Raw genomic sequence first — 17,607 nt, forward strand, 5'->3', positions numbered from 1 at the left:
AACCTAACCTAATCCCAACCTAACCTAACCTAACTCAACCTAATCCCAATCCCAACCTAACCTAACCTAACCCAACCTAACCTAATCCTAACCTAACCTAATCCCAACCTAACCTAACCTAACCTAATCCCAATCCCTAATCCCAACCTAACCCAACCCAACCTAACCTAATCCCAATCCCAATCCCAACCTAACCCAATCCCAATCCCAACCTAACCCAACCTAACCTAACCTAACCTAACCTAACCTAACCTAACCTAACTCTAATCCTAATCCTAACCCAACCTAACCTAACTCCAATCCTAACCTAACCTAACCTAACCTAATCCCAACCCAATCCCAATCCTAACCTAACCTAATCCCAACCTAACCTAACCCAATCCCAACCCAACCCAACCCAACCTAACCTAACCCAACCCAACCTAACCTAATCCCAACCTAACCTAACCTAACCTAACCCAACCCAATCCCAATCCTAACCTCAACCTAACCCAACCTAACCCAACCTAACCTAACCTAACCTAACTCTAACCTAATCCCAACCTAACCTAATCCCAACCTAAATCCCAACCCTAACCTAATCCCAATCCTAACCTAACTCCAATCCCAACCTAATCCCAACCTAACCTAATCCCAATCCTAACCTAACCCTAACCTAACCTAATCCCAATCCCAACTCTAACCTAATCCTAATCCCAACCTAACCTAATCCCAATCCCAATCCTAACCTAACCTAACCTAATCCTAACCTAATCCTAATCCCAACCTAACCTAATCCCAACTCCCAATCCTAACCTAACCTAATCCTAACCTAACCCAATCCTAACTCTCAACTCTAACCTAACCTAATCCCAACCTAACCTAACCTAACCTAACTCCTAACCTAACCTAACCCAACCTAACCTAACCTAACCTAATCCCAACCTAACCTAACCTAACCTAACTCTAACCTAACCTGACTCTGACCTGACCTGACCTGACCTGACCTGACCTGACCTGACCTGACCTGACCTGACCTGACCTGACCTGACCTGACCTGACCTGACCTGACCTGACCTGACCTGACCTGACCTGACCCCGAAAACCTAATCTGACCCCGAAAACCTAACTAAATAAAAATCCGTAAATTTAAATTTATTATATTTCTAAATTAAATAACATTTTTACATTTATTAATATACTTACATTAAATAAAATAAATAATATTCCTAGACTTAATCACATCACATCCCTTTATATACTAGCATCCCTAAATTTTCTAAACATTTCCAAGTTTAGTAACATCCCTATGTTTAATAATAATAACATCTCCACATATAGTAACATTCACAAATGTATTAACATTTTTTAATTAAATTTAATAACATCCCCAATTTTAGTAACGTTTAATATTTAATATATTTAACTACATCCTTACATTTAATAACATCCTTAAACTAATAAATGTATGAATCGTAAATAATATTTTTGAATTTCCCAAAAAAAAAAAAAAGAAGGTATACTTATATTACGTATCTTTATCACATAACTGATACGTTACGTAATAACACAAGTTTATTTGAATTGTAAAAAGAAATAGCAAATTATGAGACGAATGTAAAAGGTAAGTAAAAGTGACGCAACAGCGCTATAACGCTCGATCTGTTGTAGCCAGCGTTTGCATTGGTCGGTGAATGCACCGACACTGCCTACGTTTGTTCTGAATCACCCTATATATTATTTAATTTTATTGTTCCATACATTTTTCATTCCTAAAATTAAACCCAAAATTAATTTGATTCTATATTCATATAAGGTTTAGTTTAAGGTCACCCAATAAATTTGCAAACAATTTTCGGAAATACATAATAATTTTATTATTTATTAAAGGCTGTAACAATTAATTATTTTAATTTCTTTAATTTTTTATATCGTTGATAACGATACGCATCAGCAACTATTCAAATTATTTATTATAAAATTAGAGTGCTGCGTGTGTGACGTTATAAATCTGTTATTTATGTTTTTATTTTCTCATAAAAATCGATAAGATTGATCGTAAATATTGTTGAACGGCAAGCGAATACAAGGTTAAGCGATATTATAAATTTCTAAATGGGCGATTTACAGAAAATGACACCAATAGTCAGTTGCACAATTTTTCAAAAGACGATTCTAGTTTGCTGTTTTACAATGTGCGGAAAAAGTTTAAGAAAAAATACATACATCTATACACCAGTGAGAATGAAAGTCCTTTGGCAGTTAGACGAGATCTGTTTTAATGTGTATTTATTATTCAGGCTCGATTTCTTGGATGTTAGTTAGCAATATATACGGAATATCTAAACACTTTTTTCTAATATTAAGTTACAATAGTTATAAAGTAAATACAATATTTAAATAAATGTAAAATTTCTTATTGTGTAAATGTAAACATAAAATAAATAAATAAAAAGACAATTCAAATTTTTTTTTTTGATGAACCTTATGTGAACTGATTAATAATATATTTTGACATATTTCTTTTTTTTTATTATATTATGTGTATAACGAATTAAGGTCAATGCTAACCATCATCAGAGATATCGATCCTTACACATGTTTTTTTATATTTAAATGCGCATTCGCGTTGTCCACGTATGTGCACGTGTGTGCGTGCGTGCGTGCGCTTGTATTATGTGCCCCCATATGTCTCATCGTATTAAGAAATATTTTTCCACGTATTCAACAGCGAATAGCGCAATAACAACAGCAAGACGGTCTCCTTATAATTATTAGTAATATTTAGGGTATCTCGAGTTGTGTGGATTACCGAGAAACATATTCCCGGTATGTACATTCGGTTCTCATCTTTTTGGTCTGTTGGATTTTGATATTGCTGGATACGATAAATTTAATTCGATCGGTACAAATAGAGGATGCGCACTTAAAAGTGCTTGCAATATTGCATCTCTTCTAAAGATAGTAATATTACAATGGTGACTTGTAATAGTAGTAGCGTTAATACGATAGCAATTGTAATAGTATGATAATATATTAGTTACGATAATAATAAAAATAGTATTAGTAATAATAATAGTAGTGTAGTATAATAATATTGTACCTAAAACATTATGCAGGCTACAAGTAGAAATTTTGAATTAGCTAACAGCATTCGACTTATGTAGTAGAAATAGTTCATCAATGTATTCCGAGAAAAGAACTCCGGAATGTTGCGTGTTACATATTTCAGTAATATTAAGATGATATCTCTTCCACGCAGTGCACATGACGCATGTACCGACGAACCGTGAACCGCTTGCTTTTTTCATTCGTTCAGCATTTATCGTATTTTTTTTTTTATTGATAATCTAAGGTACTAACCGACTCGTGTATAAATATATATGGTGCCTCGCTGTTGCTGAATTTGGCGCGAGATATTACCGCGTCTCTTGATAAAATTAACAAGAGTCCGCACTTTATACGTCTTCCATTTTTTGTCAGATTGAATGGCGACAATTTTCGTGTATCAAAGTATAATGTCGTGATAAATCGTGTATGTATGTTTTCACAAAAGAATTTTTGATTCGACTTTCCGTTTAATAGCATCTAATTGATTTAACAGAATACTTGACACGTAAAATGAACCGTTCACTTACCTAAATGTAGATATTACAGAAAAACTATAGCTATATGAAAGCTATATCTACAATTATCTAATTTGATAGTTTTAAAACGCTTATTCATTTTATTGGTTTTAATATTTGTTAAGAAGATGAATGGATCACGTTACGTGAAATATCCTGTACTTCTATCTTTCTATTGTTTCATATTCAATGTTCGGTATGGATATTTCAGTATTATATGCCTGTTAACGATATTTGAATTAGGCGCAATAATAATATTTTATATATTAATATATGTGTAATCACGCACATGATCGACTAAGCTAAGCAAGTCATTCTTTTTGCTTGACTGAAGCGTTCACCGGCGGCATCTTATCTATTTCTAAAGTTATAAGACAGGAAAAAGAAACGAAAAAAAAATGAACATGACTTTATGTTTATAATGAATCTACTTTCTCCATAAAGAAGTGCTTTCAAAATTTATCACACGTGAGAAAAATGAAGAATAATCGAAAACAAATTCATCGTAGATACTTTTTCCTCTCTTATACATCACATCGTCAAATATTCCATCGGCGTGCTTTCTTTCCTTTTCACTCGTCAGATATTGCTCATGTTATTCCATTTAGTCTGGCTTATTTATTATAGGCGAATAATTTCACGATTTAGTAATATCACGAATAAGTTCACAACTTCTCATTAAAAAAAAAAAATTCCAGTTTTGCATGTTAAGTTACATTATCGCTATTTGTGTGTTCGCAACGAAGATCCGATCATCACAAATTCGTACGATTATCAATATATTTATTTACACTTGGAGGTATTTCTATTCTTGAGAAAAAACTTGAATTCACTGTATATTCAATCCCCCAGTCCTGAGCATTATTGTTGCCTATCACGAGGCTTCGTTGTCGCTCATACCAACGATGAGAGATATTTCAAGGATCATTGTGCGTTGCTCTACGAAGTGCCCTTATAGTGAATGAAGAAGAAAGTAAGAAACATAAAATAGGCGATTGGAAAAGTGATCCTGGCTATCACATCAATTGTTTTCGCCACCCTAATTGGATGTGGCGGGTCTTTCTTTCTTAGCTGTAAAAAAAAAGTTTTCGTTACGACATTTAGACGTAAGATTTTTTAAAACATATACATCGACTGTGTCAATCACTTATTTATAGTGATATAAAGTTTGGTATTAAACGGAAAAAGTACGGAGAAATAAATTGGTTTTACATATTTGATTCACAACAAATATACAAAATTATTTTTTATTTCTTTTACACATATATGCCAAATGTTGCAAGTTTGAAATACATATATACAGGGTGTCATTTCAATAGCTTCACTTAAATATCTTTTTTCCTACGCCTTTTACAAAAAAAAAGTTTTGTAACTTTGACATAAAATAGTGATTTGATCTTGGATGAAGTCATTTCGTTTGAATGAATCATGTGCTTATTTCAAAGTAATCTATATTTTTTTAAATAGAACCATTTTAATTTGTTTAGATAAATTGATTCCTTGCAATATTCAGCGTAAAATGTTATAAGATAATATAACCAAAAACTTAATTGTTTATGAGATATTTTATATTTTTATTTGACATAATTTTATGTAAACTTTCTATGAAATATCTCATAAAATATTTACTTTCCGATTATCTTATCTTGATACTTTTATGCATAAAAGAAGAAAAGAATCAATTGGTGTGTTTTTTTTTTTTAGAAAAAATATGAATTTGCAAGCAGTTATATATTTCTTAATAATTATGTTTTTCTTACACTAATTGATTCTTCTCATTATTATCACGACCCTGAATTTAATCCAAATTTAATTTAAGGGGGAAGGGAATCCCGTTATAGCGGACTAAAATCCCATATATTATGCTATTACAGGGTTTCATTGTATTTTTTAAAATGCTAGCTTTATATTTTTCAAGAAAAAAAAAAGAAGAAACAATAATATTTATATTGATGATATGTGTAATATGATAAAAAGTTATTACTTATATGTGTAATAAGTTTACTTACTTCGGCAGTACAACCATTCGTTGCCGTGTGCGTGCAAGGATTAGGTCCACAGTTGGTGCAAGTGACGATTTCGTTTGCTCCAGTAGTCCCACCGGTGGTAGCTCCGCCTTCCCGCTTCTTTTTACCCTACGACAGGGTCTCCGTAGAAGAAACTTATAATGATAATATGTCGTTTTGAATAACGATTCATCCTTTAGATTCTTTCCCGTTTTTTCTTTCTTATAAATCATTCCCCTCTATAGTTTTCCTCAAAATCTTCTATATATTGACGAGTATTATAGAGATCTAATTATTAATAAATTATAATAATTTTTTATGTACTCATCGAACTATATTATATTAAGTTTTTATTTTTATATGCATATACAAGCAAGTATAGTTCAAATGATTGATGAAAATGGAAACATTCTCTATCTCTTTCAATATATTATTAGAATAATAATTTATTTTTCGGAGAGATACATAATAATAAATAAATAAACAATAGCGTAACTTTTTATATAAAAGTATTAAATATAAACGTATTAAATAATAACGTAAGCAAAAAGAAGACTTTGATAAGGATATAATCAAATTTGCATTTTTTCAAATAAGCATTTTTGTATAAGCATGTGACTCTTTAAAGAAACTATGCACCCGTGACGGATATCATTATCATGTTACAGACGGATGCAAAATATTTATCATTTTTTCATGTGGCAAAAGTTTTATCAATAATCATTATTATCTTGAAATAGCATCAAATATCCTCGATCAAGAGAAGATGATGAAAATAACGAGGAAATAATGAGCTGTCCTATCTGCTTAAAAGATATAAAAAAAATACAAAATACAAAAAAGTTTCTGCATCTAATACATGAGCTGATAATAATAATCTTTGATAAATCAGAAATTACTTATGATAAATTTTATCAAGATTGCACGACAAAAAGGATTTACTTCAATATCAATCATCACGAAAATTGTCTTTGCCTATTGCAGAAATCATCAAAGAGTGAATCGTTTTTTTCATAAGAAAATATATATGTATATTAACACTTTTTCGTGCCCCCGCGGTATAACTTAAAATTTACATGCCATATAAATGCCTACTTATTTTTCACATCGGATTTAGATCAACTTTTTGCCACAAAAAATAATTTGGAGTATATATCTATAAATTTTTTGCACGAAAAGTTATTACCCTTTTTATCATTGGGAATTTAATAAATTTGCAAAGCAATCCAAGTCCGATACGATTCTTATTGGATAAATGTTGCATTATTCGAAAGATTATAAGAGTTGTTAGTTATGAGAGATCCGATGTGAACATTATTCTCGTACATACAACTGTATATCTCTAAACAATTCGTTATAAAATATTTCCTCAAACTCACATCGCCATCACAAAATAAATTGCTAGTGTTAGTGTATATATAATCAGGGAATTTCTCTGCAATTTCTTCAAAATTTTATGAGAAAGACGATGAGAGAAGATCACAACCTATTTTTGCATTTAAATGTATTGCATTTTTTAATTATATTTATTTAAATTCAAGTAGCTCATATAAAATTAATTAAATTAAAATTATTTCTGGATATTTCTAAATATGGTAAACAAAATTTTTTTGATAATATTGTTATAAAACAATATATATTTATAATAAAAAGTAATTTATAGTATACAAAAATGGCTTACTTCTCGACACGTCTTTCGGCATAATCTCGTTTGAAAACTGTAAATTTTCGAACAGATTTCCGCACCGCCTTCTTGCGTCTCGAAAAATATCTCGTTTCAAGCTTATGTTATGTGTTAAGCTCAAATAAGAATTAGTTTAATAGCAAAAGCAATTTGTTGATACCACAATTAATGCATGATTTATACATATATAACAAAGTGATAACTTGTAATTAGTTACACACGTTTTATTTCTCGTGTATAATCTTGATTTTGATTTTCAACTCAAAATAATTTGCCTAAAATTACGTGTTTGCGATTTTTGCATCAATTAAATTATCTATTACATAGCTTAATGAATTATGATGTTACGAAAGCTTTTCTACTTTGTTGATTCTAATTGAAATTAATGATCAATGATCATGAAAGATATGCTTAAAAAGTATCGAATGCAAAAAGCATTTGGAATAAAGATAATTATAAAAAAAAATTTTTTTTGACTGCATGCTCATCTTTCAAAATTTTTCTGTTTTAAAAATGCAATTTGCGCAAGTGATAGTTTCTAATACGCCAGCGGCCATGTTTCTATTTAGAATATTTTTTTTATATTTATAATCATTCAGACAGTTTTTCTAGTTGTTTATATTTTTGTATTTTTGATGTACTTCACAAGAGTGAGAGAGAGGGGTGGGGGGGGGAAGGGGAGAAGATTCGTGACAGAAAATTTTCCGAAAACTCGATATTTATGACATTAATTATAAAAATAGAAAAACATCAACATAGAACATAAATATTTAACACCATTTTGCTGTTTAAAGAGAGATTTATAATGTGTAATAAAAATTACCTTGCGCAAAAAATCCTGGTCACTGGTAACATAGCGGAAACAATTAAAATAATCGCAAAAGGAAACGATCGATATTTCCTAATAAATGCTTTTACGACAGAAACAAACAAAAAGATATCAAATTTAAAAATTTTACAAAACGAATAAGAAAGCCAATTATTAGAGAACCTCTAGCAAATAATTAGGAAAAAAAGTTACTATTTGATAATCAAACAAATAAAAAAAATTGAAGAAAATTGATCCTGAATTCATCAGAATGCAAAACTTGAATATAATATACATTTGTGTACATATGTATACTATTTATAAATTATGTAAAAAATAATTAGATTATATGCAAAACAATTAAGAAATAATTATAAGCATAATTGATTTGTTATAAATGATGATATTATCTCCGTTAAAGCATCAGAAATATCGAAATATCAGATAAAGCATTGAATGAAATTATAGCATGCACTCATGCATGTGCACGTTCTCATGCATTTCATGCGTAGTACGTACATTTTAATGATTTTTTGTCATCAATATATATAAAAAACGCAGATCAAAAAAGTAAGGATGGAGAAAAACAAAAATTTTTAAAACAAAAGAGAGATTCTTTCCTCCTTATATAGCCACATTATCTGTTTTAAAATATATAAATGCACAGTGATTTGCTAAAATAATGCAATTATAAAATCATATCTTTAAACTTGATATCTTGAATGTAGCTTTTATTCAGAGAGATAAAGAGAGAGAGAGAGAGAGAGAGAGAGAGAGAGAGAGAGAGTTTTATTATATAAAATTTAAAAAATTAATTGAACTATGCGATTTGAATTATTTATCACTCATTCTGAAATAAAGAAAATAAATTTCTTTTCTTTTGTGCATTTACATATGCGTTTGCATCTAACCTAAAATGCACACACTTAGTGCGCATTGAAAAGATACAGATAGAAATGTACTTTGTAAGGTTTGTTATGTGTGTTTATGTATCGATTTTATTATTATTTTATAATTTTTTCTTAATATTTCCTTTATATTATATTTTCTTAATATTAAAAATCTTAATATCGTAATATCTTTTTTTTCGATTAGCTAAATTTATAGTTAAAGTTTTTTAAGCGAGAATTAGGATACCGGAATAATAATTTTTAATTGGCACTCTGATTTATCATATGTAACGAGCTATATGTTCGAAAAAATTTATTTGTCGACGAGCACTTGAATGATCAATTAGGACAAAAGAAACAAAGATTTCTGTGTTTTGATTGATTATTCAAACGTTATTCTATTCCAAATTTTTAAACGCAATTAGAGAAAAAATAACTTATGAAATGACATATTAAATCAAATACACACACACACACATATGGATATGTGTACACTGGATTTTATCATAAGCCGTATTAATGGTGGCCGTTCTCTTTATTTTTTTGGAAAATATATGTATGATTAACTATGCTTTCTATCACAAATAATTTCTATAAAACTATTAGAAATATTATTAAGAAAACATCGGAGAAATCTTTTCATATATAAGAAAAAATAAATACAGTCTAATTTTTTAATTTTTTAAATATCAAAATAAACATTTCTTATTTCATAAATTTATCTTTGTTACGAAGATTTTGCTTTTCCATCTCTATACTCATCACATATTGTCAGTAAAATACAAGCGGAAAAATATAATAAATGTATAAAATATACGCACGTAAGAGATTTAGAAGGACAGTGAGAACAAGTATTTGTATTTGTACGTGTGTATGTGTGTTGTATCAGTATATGTTTAGGACGCGATTAAGATTTTGCACGTGTATTTCTTTATTTATTTTTCTTTTCTAATTAATCTTCTTTTTAACGCTATTATTTGTATGAAATTATACATAATAATACATTTCTCTCTCGGATTATAACATTTTGTATTTTTTTCACAATTGAAATTGTGATAATCATAGAATTGCAACATTTTGCAATTCGTGATGCAATTTGTGATAATCAAAAACGCGCAAACTCATGACCGCATCCTAATGCAATAGGGAATCTTACCAAAGGGCTGGCCAATATAATTCCTATCCTGCTGAGTACCGCTGGGAGCCGCTGCAACATCACAGACACCAAACAAAAAGACTTACTCACCAACATTTCCACCAACCAATTTCTTACTAATCGTGTTTATAACAGAAATAGATAGACAGAAAGGAGAGAGAGAGAGAGAGAGAGAGAGAGAGAGAGAGAGTGTGAGAAAGTGACAGAGAAAAAAAAGAAAGAAAAAATAGAGAATACGTCCAATTTTTCTTCTTTATATTCTTTTTTATTATTTTTCGATGTCTTATTTTCATTAACTTTTTTGAATGACAAACGAAATGTCCTTCCTAATATGTTTTTCCAGTTATTAGATGAATTAAATAAAGATTAGAATCTTTATTTTTTTTTTATTTAAAGTGTTCTTGACAATCTTCTTTGATAGAAGATAGTGTTTAAATATTAATCGCGTTATATACATATACAACATGGTGTCATCTATTCAATAAATGTAATTTACGGCCTCATATATATATATATATAATTAATATATATTTTAAATTTTCATAGAAAAATTTATTTTAATATAAAAAATGTAATTTAATTGTGCAATAAAAATATCTTAAAAGCTTACAAAGAGATGAAGATAGAAAATATATTCTTTTAAAATATTTGAATATAAAAAAGTTGTAAAAACAAAAAACCAGAAATTAATAAAGATAATGACAAAAAAGAGAAATTATAAGTAAAAATATTAGAATAATAAAATTGAAGTAAAAATATGAGATATATAAAATATATTAAAGTACAAGACAATAAAAGTGAAAGTAAAAATAAGTGAAAATAAAAAATAAGAGAGATGTGAGAATTGATAGAAACAATAAAGTGAAATCAAATTTTAGAATATATACATACACTGAAAGGGCCATGGCTGATTTTTGCTGTGTCCAACATGTATCTGTCTTTGCCTGCTTATTGCAATACACATGCGTCAATCGTAAATAAAAAGGTGTCTTTAAAAGGCAACATCAAGCGTTTACGTAGAAAATCATTGCGTAAAATTCTATTTATTTCATTATACAGTAAATGTTATTATTATTAAACAAAATATATCATAGAACGTCATTATTAGCTGTGTAAATTAGAATGAAATTAAAAAAGAAATGCAGCAAAAGATTTTAGATAGCTGAAATATTCAAATAAGACACAGATACAGATTCACGCAATATATACAATATATACTAGTGTCAAGTTGGAAGATTTTAGATTCAAAAAATATATAGAAATAACAATGACACTGTTTAAAGAACTATTATCAATAATAGGAGATGATTTACAAAGAAACAGTATGTTCTAAACAAAATTACAGAGAAGCAATATGTTCTAATATAAAAAAAAAATTATAAAAATTAATCTCTTAATGCTCTTGTTTAAATTCTGATACACACTGTTGATAATGATATCAGTAATGTATTTTGTTTAATATTAATAAAATCTATTGTACAATGTAAATCAATATCAAATTTATATATATTAGAACATAATCCTTTTTGTCTTGACCGAACACGTATGATTCATCATATTATTAGCCGCAAGAAGCTAGAATCTATCTCATTTGAAATTCTCGTCAGAATCCTGTGCAATGATTTTCTGCTCAGACATTTGACGCTTTATGCTATCTTATAATGGCACCTTTAATATAATAGAATGATTATTCATTCTTTTTAAAAAAAAAAAAAGATATTTTCAAAAAAGACGATTTTACATTGCTCGTTATCATCTTGCTGCAAAATGTGATTTTGAAAAGATAAAGATAAATAGATGTCGACAACTTCTGGTTATGACTTAGATCAGTTATGGCCTTTCTAATATATACGTTCTAAGGATCAAATAGTAAAAACATATCGTAATTTCTTTCACAAATAATGAACGCTTTCGGAAAAATACCGCGCTTATTTATGTCTCTGACACTTGCTGTAAGCTGCATTAACAAATCTATCTTTAAGATACGATCGAGTTATGTCTTTTTTGCTATTTTTTTTCAGTGTCTTTTGGATATCTTTGTGTGCTAACTCTAAAGCATTGGTGTGTGTGTGTTACACAATGAATGTTGCTAAACACTTCGTCGAACATCAATCTTCAAATAATCTCAATATTCGATCGATTATAAATTTGCGATTTTACAAATAAAATTGGCTGAAATTTGACAGAAAGTAACACTCACACTCTCTAGAAAAAAGAGAAAACGAATTAAAAAAAAGATGTAGAAATTTTGAGATGCAGATATTAGAATAGATCATACTGTGTATGTGCAAAGTCACACCAACAAGTTCATATGTGCAAGATGTAAACGCGACAAAAAAACGAAGGACATGTCAATAAGTCATCAGTATCAAACATCCTATATAAAAAATTTATTTTTAAAAAAGTTGACAAAACTCAAAACATATTATAACTTAAACCTTAAACAACTATTTTTATTTACGGTTACCCTTTGCATACTTTTATATGCCTTAGTAGTTTTCCCCTAAAAAATTTTGTGGGATGAAATGTGCCATACGAGCCATTATAGTGGCTCTCTTTTATTTTGTATTGAATACCACTGGACCTTGTTTTTTCAAAACAATAATGTTATTATATGTTTTATGTATCTGCATACGTTTTATTCCAAAAAAAATATTTTATATTATTGCAAAAATCTGATGAATTACATAATATGAGCAGCGAAAAAACGATTATGCTAATATCAATGAATTGCGTTATTATTTCACGGTAGAGCTGCGTTCATTTTAGCCGTAACAAAAGAGTTAATACGATCGTGATTGCATATAAATCTTAGAAATAGACTTTAAATCCATGGCTTTTCATCGCGTTCACATGTATGTATATTACCAGAATTTTTGATCATAAGTCAATATGAGATCAATCGTATGATAAATGACATTTCCAATTTTTTATATACGCACGTATATTTATCTGACGTGTTTATATGTATTCCGTTTGGCACATATAAAATCTGTTTTCTTGTCACCATTTTTCTTATGAAATGTTGTTATTCGATGAAATCAGGGGATCGATCATGTAACCTTTCCTCTAGGACGAAAACGTGAAAAGTGAAAATTTTTCCCATTAATTTTAATAGCAAAATTTTTCACTTTTCACATTTTTGTCCTAGAGGAAAAGTTACATAATCGCTGTCCAGAAAGATGATCAAAACTATTATTTTACAATTAAGTTAAACTCAATGTAAAACTTCACAGAATATGCAAAGTATCAATTTGTTTCTGTTAAAAAAATCTGATTCTCAAGATTATAATATTAATATCGATAATCTTTATCTAATATCGGTGTCAACAATATTTTTCATTGTATCGCAAAATAGTAACTCGGAGAGATACTGCTCAGTGTAGGATATCGTTTCAAATTTATTTATGTGTGCAAAAAATCTGTTTGTTTGTGGTCTCAACAACATGATGATTAAAAAATCTTATTGTCCATATAAAAAAAATGATTAATAATTTCTTCATAAAATTTATTCGTATTATTTAGTTATTTATCGTTGACGAAGTTATTATCAGAATCAATTTAAAACAATTTGATGACAATAATTCTTTTATAGAATAAATTCATGTTTACATACTAGAGTCGTATTTATATATTAGATATTTAATCATGATTATGTGAAATTAAAAGCATAAAGATTTTAATACAAATTAATTGATTTTAATCGACGGTGACTGATTTTTTCAATTAAATATTAAATTATTTATATCATTTTATATATGTATGTGTGTGTGTAAGGCGTTACAAATTACAAAATATTTTTTATATATTTATAAGTCGACATAAATCAATAAGTTCAAAAATAAATATCATATCTGGAATCGCAATTGGAAAAAGCAGTCACTATTGATTAAAATAAAATAATCTGTCACGTACAATTCTTATACTTTTACTTTGTTTATATATAAATATGAATCTAATATGTAAATATATATGTACTATATGTATATGTATGCGCGCGCGCGCGCATGTGTGTGTGTGTGTGTGTGTGTGTGTGTGTGTGTGTGTGTGTGTGTGTGTGTGTGTGTGTGTGTGTGTGTGTGTTAACTGATATTAATTGTAGGAAAAAGGCAGTACGGCTCCATTCATACAAAATTTGCATTGTTGAATATTCGGGACAAGAGTGCTATTTATGTGTCGCGTCGGACAAAATGTCAATCAGCAAAATACCTGGGTGACGGGATTTTCGCCTGGACGATAGACAACGTTGTGCATCGGCCGCTTGCGACCAACATAGTTCACGCAAACAAATTCGAGAAGACTCGCGTAGATGAAGCACATGCACACGCCATCCCATACATTCATGGCAGTCAAGTTTGAAACGACGGGCAGCGTTCCCCGGAAGCCATTCGACGTAGTGAAAAAGTTGAGCATTGTTGTTACACCTAAAACACAATTTGAGATACCACTTTTATTTTTCAAGATATTCATATCAAAGCTACATACTACTTCTTTAATTTAATTGCGAAGCCTCTAATATCTAATTTAAGCTTAAAGACAAGTAAAATTAATGACCTTTAAAACAAAATAAGAATATTTGAAATATCAGAAAAATTTAAAAAAAGAAATTTTAACTAAATTTTTATAAGCTCTGAGACAAATGCCTAACAGGCATCCGGCTTTATTATTTAATATCTTGTTCCCCCTATGAAATTCAAAACTTATATATAAGCAATCGTCACAGAAATAAATTTAAGAAAATTTCTTGAAAAATTTACTATGAAATTATAAGAAAAGTTTATCTGTGACAAAATTTTATAAATATTATGTAAGCGTTAAAGTAGTCAAATTTTCATTAAAATTAAATCGAAATATACTTGTATAAATCTTTTGTTTCTCGACAATTGTGAAATAACATTGTGTCGTACAGACTCACCGATCATCACTCGCGCCGGCACGGCGTTCCACTCAAGCCAGAATGTGATGAAAGAGCTGGTTACCAAAATAATACCCGGGATGAAAACCGTAGTAAAATAGAAAGAACGATCTCGCGTAAAGATTAGATCCACTTTTAAGCAGCTGTAATTACCTAAATGACATACACGCAATTTCATTTTTCATGTTGACAGAAGGATTAAAATAAATTCATACTTTCGAAGAATAAAAACAAAAATGATAATATTTTGATATCGATATAAATAGAAGAGAATTATTAATGGGTAATTACTCAAATTGATATTTAAATATTAAATCTTTTTTTATTTACTAGTTTCTGAAAATAACTAGTTAATTCAAAATTGTATTTAATTTTTAGAGAATCTGTGCAAAGTTCTTTTTTTAAAATCACACTAAAAATAAGAAGCATATTACAATGTTTAATATATAAGAAAAAAATATATAACATTGAGTTCAAGACGTCAATTTTTTGCGGTTTTATTTAAAGATAGAAATATTTTTAACTTTTGTCAAATAGTGTACAAATAAGTATTTACAGATTTTTGGACGTATAAGTTTTAAGATTATGATGATTACAAATTTGAGATCAAAATTACAAATTTAAAAATCGTAGATTTAATATGGCGAACTAGAAAAAATAAATCTTACGAAAAGATTACATCTTATCGATCACTTTGATTTTCACACTTGTTATAGTGAATAAAATCCTAAATCGTGCACTTTGAATCATTGCAATCGTTGCAGACTTTTTCAAATACAATACTTTGATGTATTGCAATTTTATACCTAATTATATTAATCAGCGCAATTTCTATAAAAATTATCTATTTGGTAAACTACTATATTGAATCCATTATTTTAAATTTTGTAATTTTAGTTTCAGATTCATAATCAGCAAACCCTAAAATTTTTAAATACTAAATTTTATGTGAATAAAATAATGTTACGTATTTTTGTCGCTTTATAAGCCAAATTTATTTGAAGGTGTATCATTTTATATATCAAAAAAAGAAAAAAAGATAAAAAACAGTGTGTATATAAAGTACATCTTATCAATTTGTGGCTATCAAACATCATATTCACAAAAGCATTTCAAGCACTTGAGCAAAGTACTAACGTATTGGCATCAAAAAAGGTTCTGTCGGAAGATTGACAGGCATGAAAGAACACATGTATCATTAGGGAACATCAAACTATGATAAATCAATTTCTCCTATGAATAACCCCAATACAAGTTCTTGCTTATTTTTCATATTTCTTGAATATAAAAAAAAATTTATAAACGTTCAATAATTACGACGCGAATAATTCGTGTAAACGGTATTTAACTAATATTGTTCATATGCTTTGTTAAATAATTTGAAGCTCCCGTTTTATTTGGATTTTTCTTGGGAATTAATTTCAAGCAAAATCTTTATTTTATAGCGCGGATATCTAATAGCAAAAATAGAAAATTAAGTGCAAAAATGTTCTGCAAATAAAAATATGAAAAAAGCGAAGCTTATATGGACAGCGACAAAAATAAAATTTATTTATAGGGACAATTATAACTATATTTTAGTTATAATTTATATATTTAGAGTTATTCAAGAATTTATATAAACTATCTACTTGCACATAAATAGTTCTTCACCATAGAACTTACATAATTTTATACAGTTTAATAATTTTAGTTATAGATATATCCATTTTTTGGTGTTTACTTTCAAATAGAAAGATTTTTAAAAAATATTTTTACTCTATTGCATTATATCACCTAAAAATATGAAACACTATAAATGAGCAAGTACTGATAAGCGATAATATTATAATAATTCTAAAATTATGATTTAAGCTTAACTAAACGCTGATATTTATATATATCCTCCTTTTTTGTTCTTGTATATATATATATATATATATATATATATATATATATATATATATATACAGGGTATCCCAGAATTGATAAAGAAAAAAGGCGATCTCTAAATTTTAGAGATCAGAAGCATGTATAAATCAAAATAAAGAAAATACAATATACAATATACAGAAAATTCAAGTTTTTTCGAAAAACTTAGAAGGGCTGTGAACTCAGAGGAGGAGCGCTTCCGGACACATGTTTATAGAACAATTTTATCTTATTTTGATCTGAGAATATGCTTCTTTTTACTATCAATTTTCTATAATATAGAGGGGCACCCTCTATATTATATATAATTAAGATACAATAACAAAAAAATTATAAATAATTTAAACAGCGTGTTAATCAGTGAAAAATAAAGAATTTCTCTTATGTAAAGAAATGCCCTATAATTATATATTTATATACGGGCTTTTGTTTTCAAGATATAGAGCGTTAAAGTTTTTCAAAAAAAAGTTTTTTTAAATTTCCGACCAAAGAAAGATAATGCAACGAAATTTTGTGTGCAGTTAAAATTGATGGACATCTATTAAATAGAAAAAAATTAATTCCCCATCTTAATCAGTAGATGTGGAACTTGATAGCATTAAGTATTTAGCCCCACATATACAAGATGAGTT

The 17,607-nt window shown here is 28.6% G+C and overlaps 1 protein-coding gene across 24 annotated transcripts in view; it reads right to left on the reverse strand.

Moving 5' to 3' along the window:
• Positions 1-1,831: 1,831 nt before the first annotated feature.
• LOC126850396 (glutamate-gated chloride channel) overlaps positions 1,832-17,607 on the reverse strand; it is a 52,541-nt gene continuing 36,765 nt past the window's right edge. For 7 of the 24 annotated variants that reach the window (XM_050593326.1, XM_050593324.1, XM_050593328.1 and 4 more), the window contains 6 exons: positions 16,202-16,222; positions 15,065-15,217; positions 14,359-14,573; positions 10,150-10,200; positions 5,615-5,740; positions 1,832-4,676 (listed from right to left, as the gene is read on the reverse strand). In XM_050593326.1, the coding sequence (XP_050449283.1) occupies positions 4,545-4,676; positions 5,615-5,740; positions 10,150-10,200; positions 14,359-14,573; positions 15,065-15,217; positions 16,202-16,222 (698 nt within the window). In that variant the 3' untranslated portion in view covers positions 1,832-4,544. Of the gene's footprint in view, positions 4,677-5,610; positions 5,753-10,149; positions 10,201-14,358; positions 14,574-15,064; positions 15,218-16,201; positions 16,223-17,607 lie in introns of those variants that run through there. The other 17 variants (XM_050593348.1, XM_050593334.1, XM_050593329.1 and 14 more) reach the window with 8 other exon arrangements.

Source organism: Cataglyphis hispanica, chromosome 6 (assembly GCF_021464435.1).
Source record: "Cataglyphis hispanica isolate Lineage 1 chromosome 6, ULB_Chis1_1.0, whole genome shotgun sequence".
Classification (NCBI taxonomy): Eukaryota; Metazoa; Arthropoda; class Insecta; order Hymenoptera; family Formicidae; genus Cataglyphis; species Cataglyphis hispanica.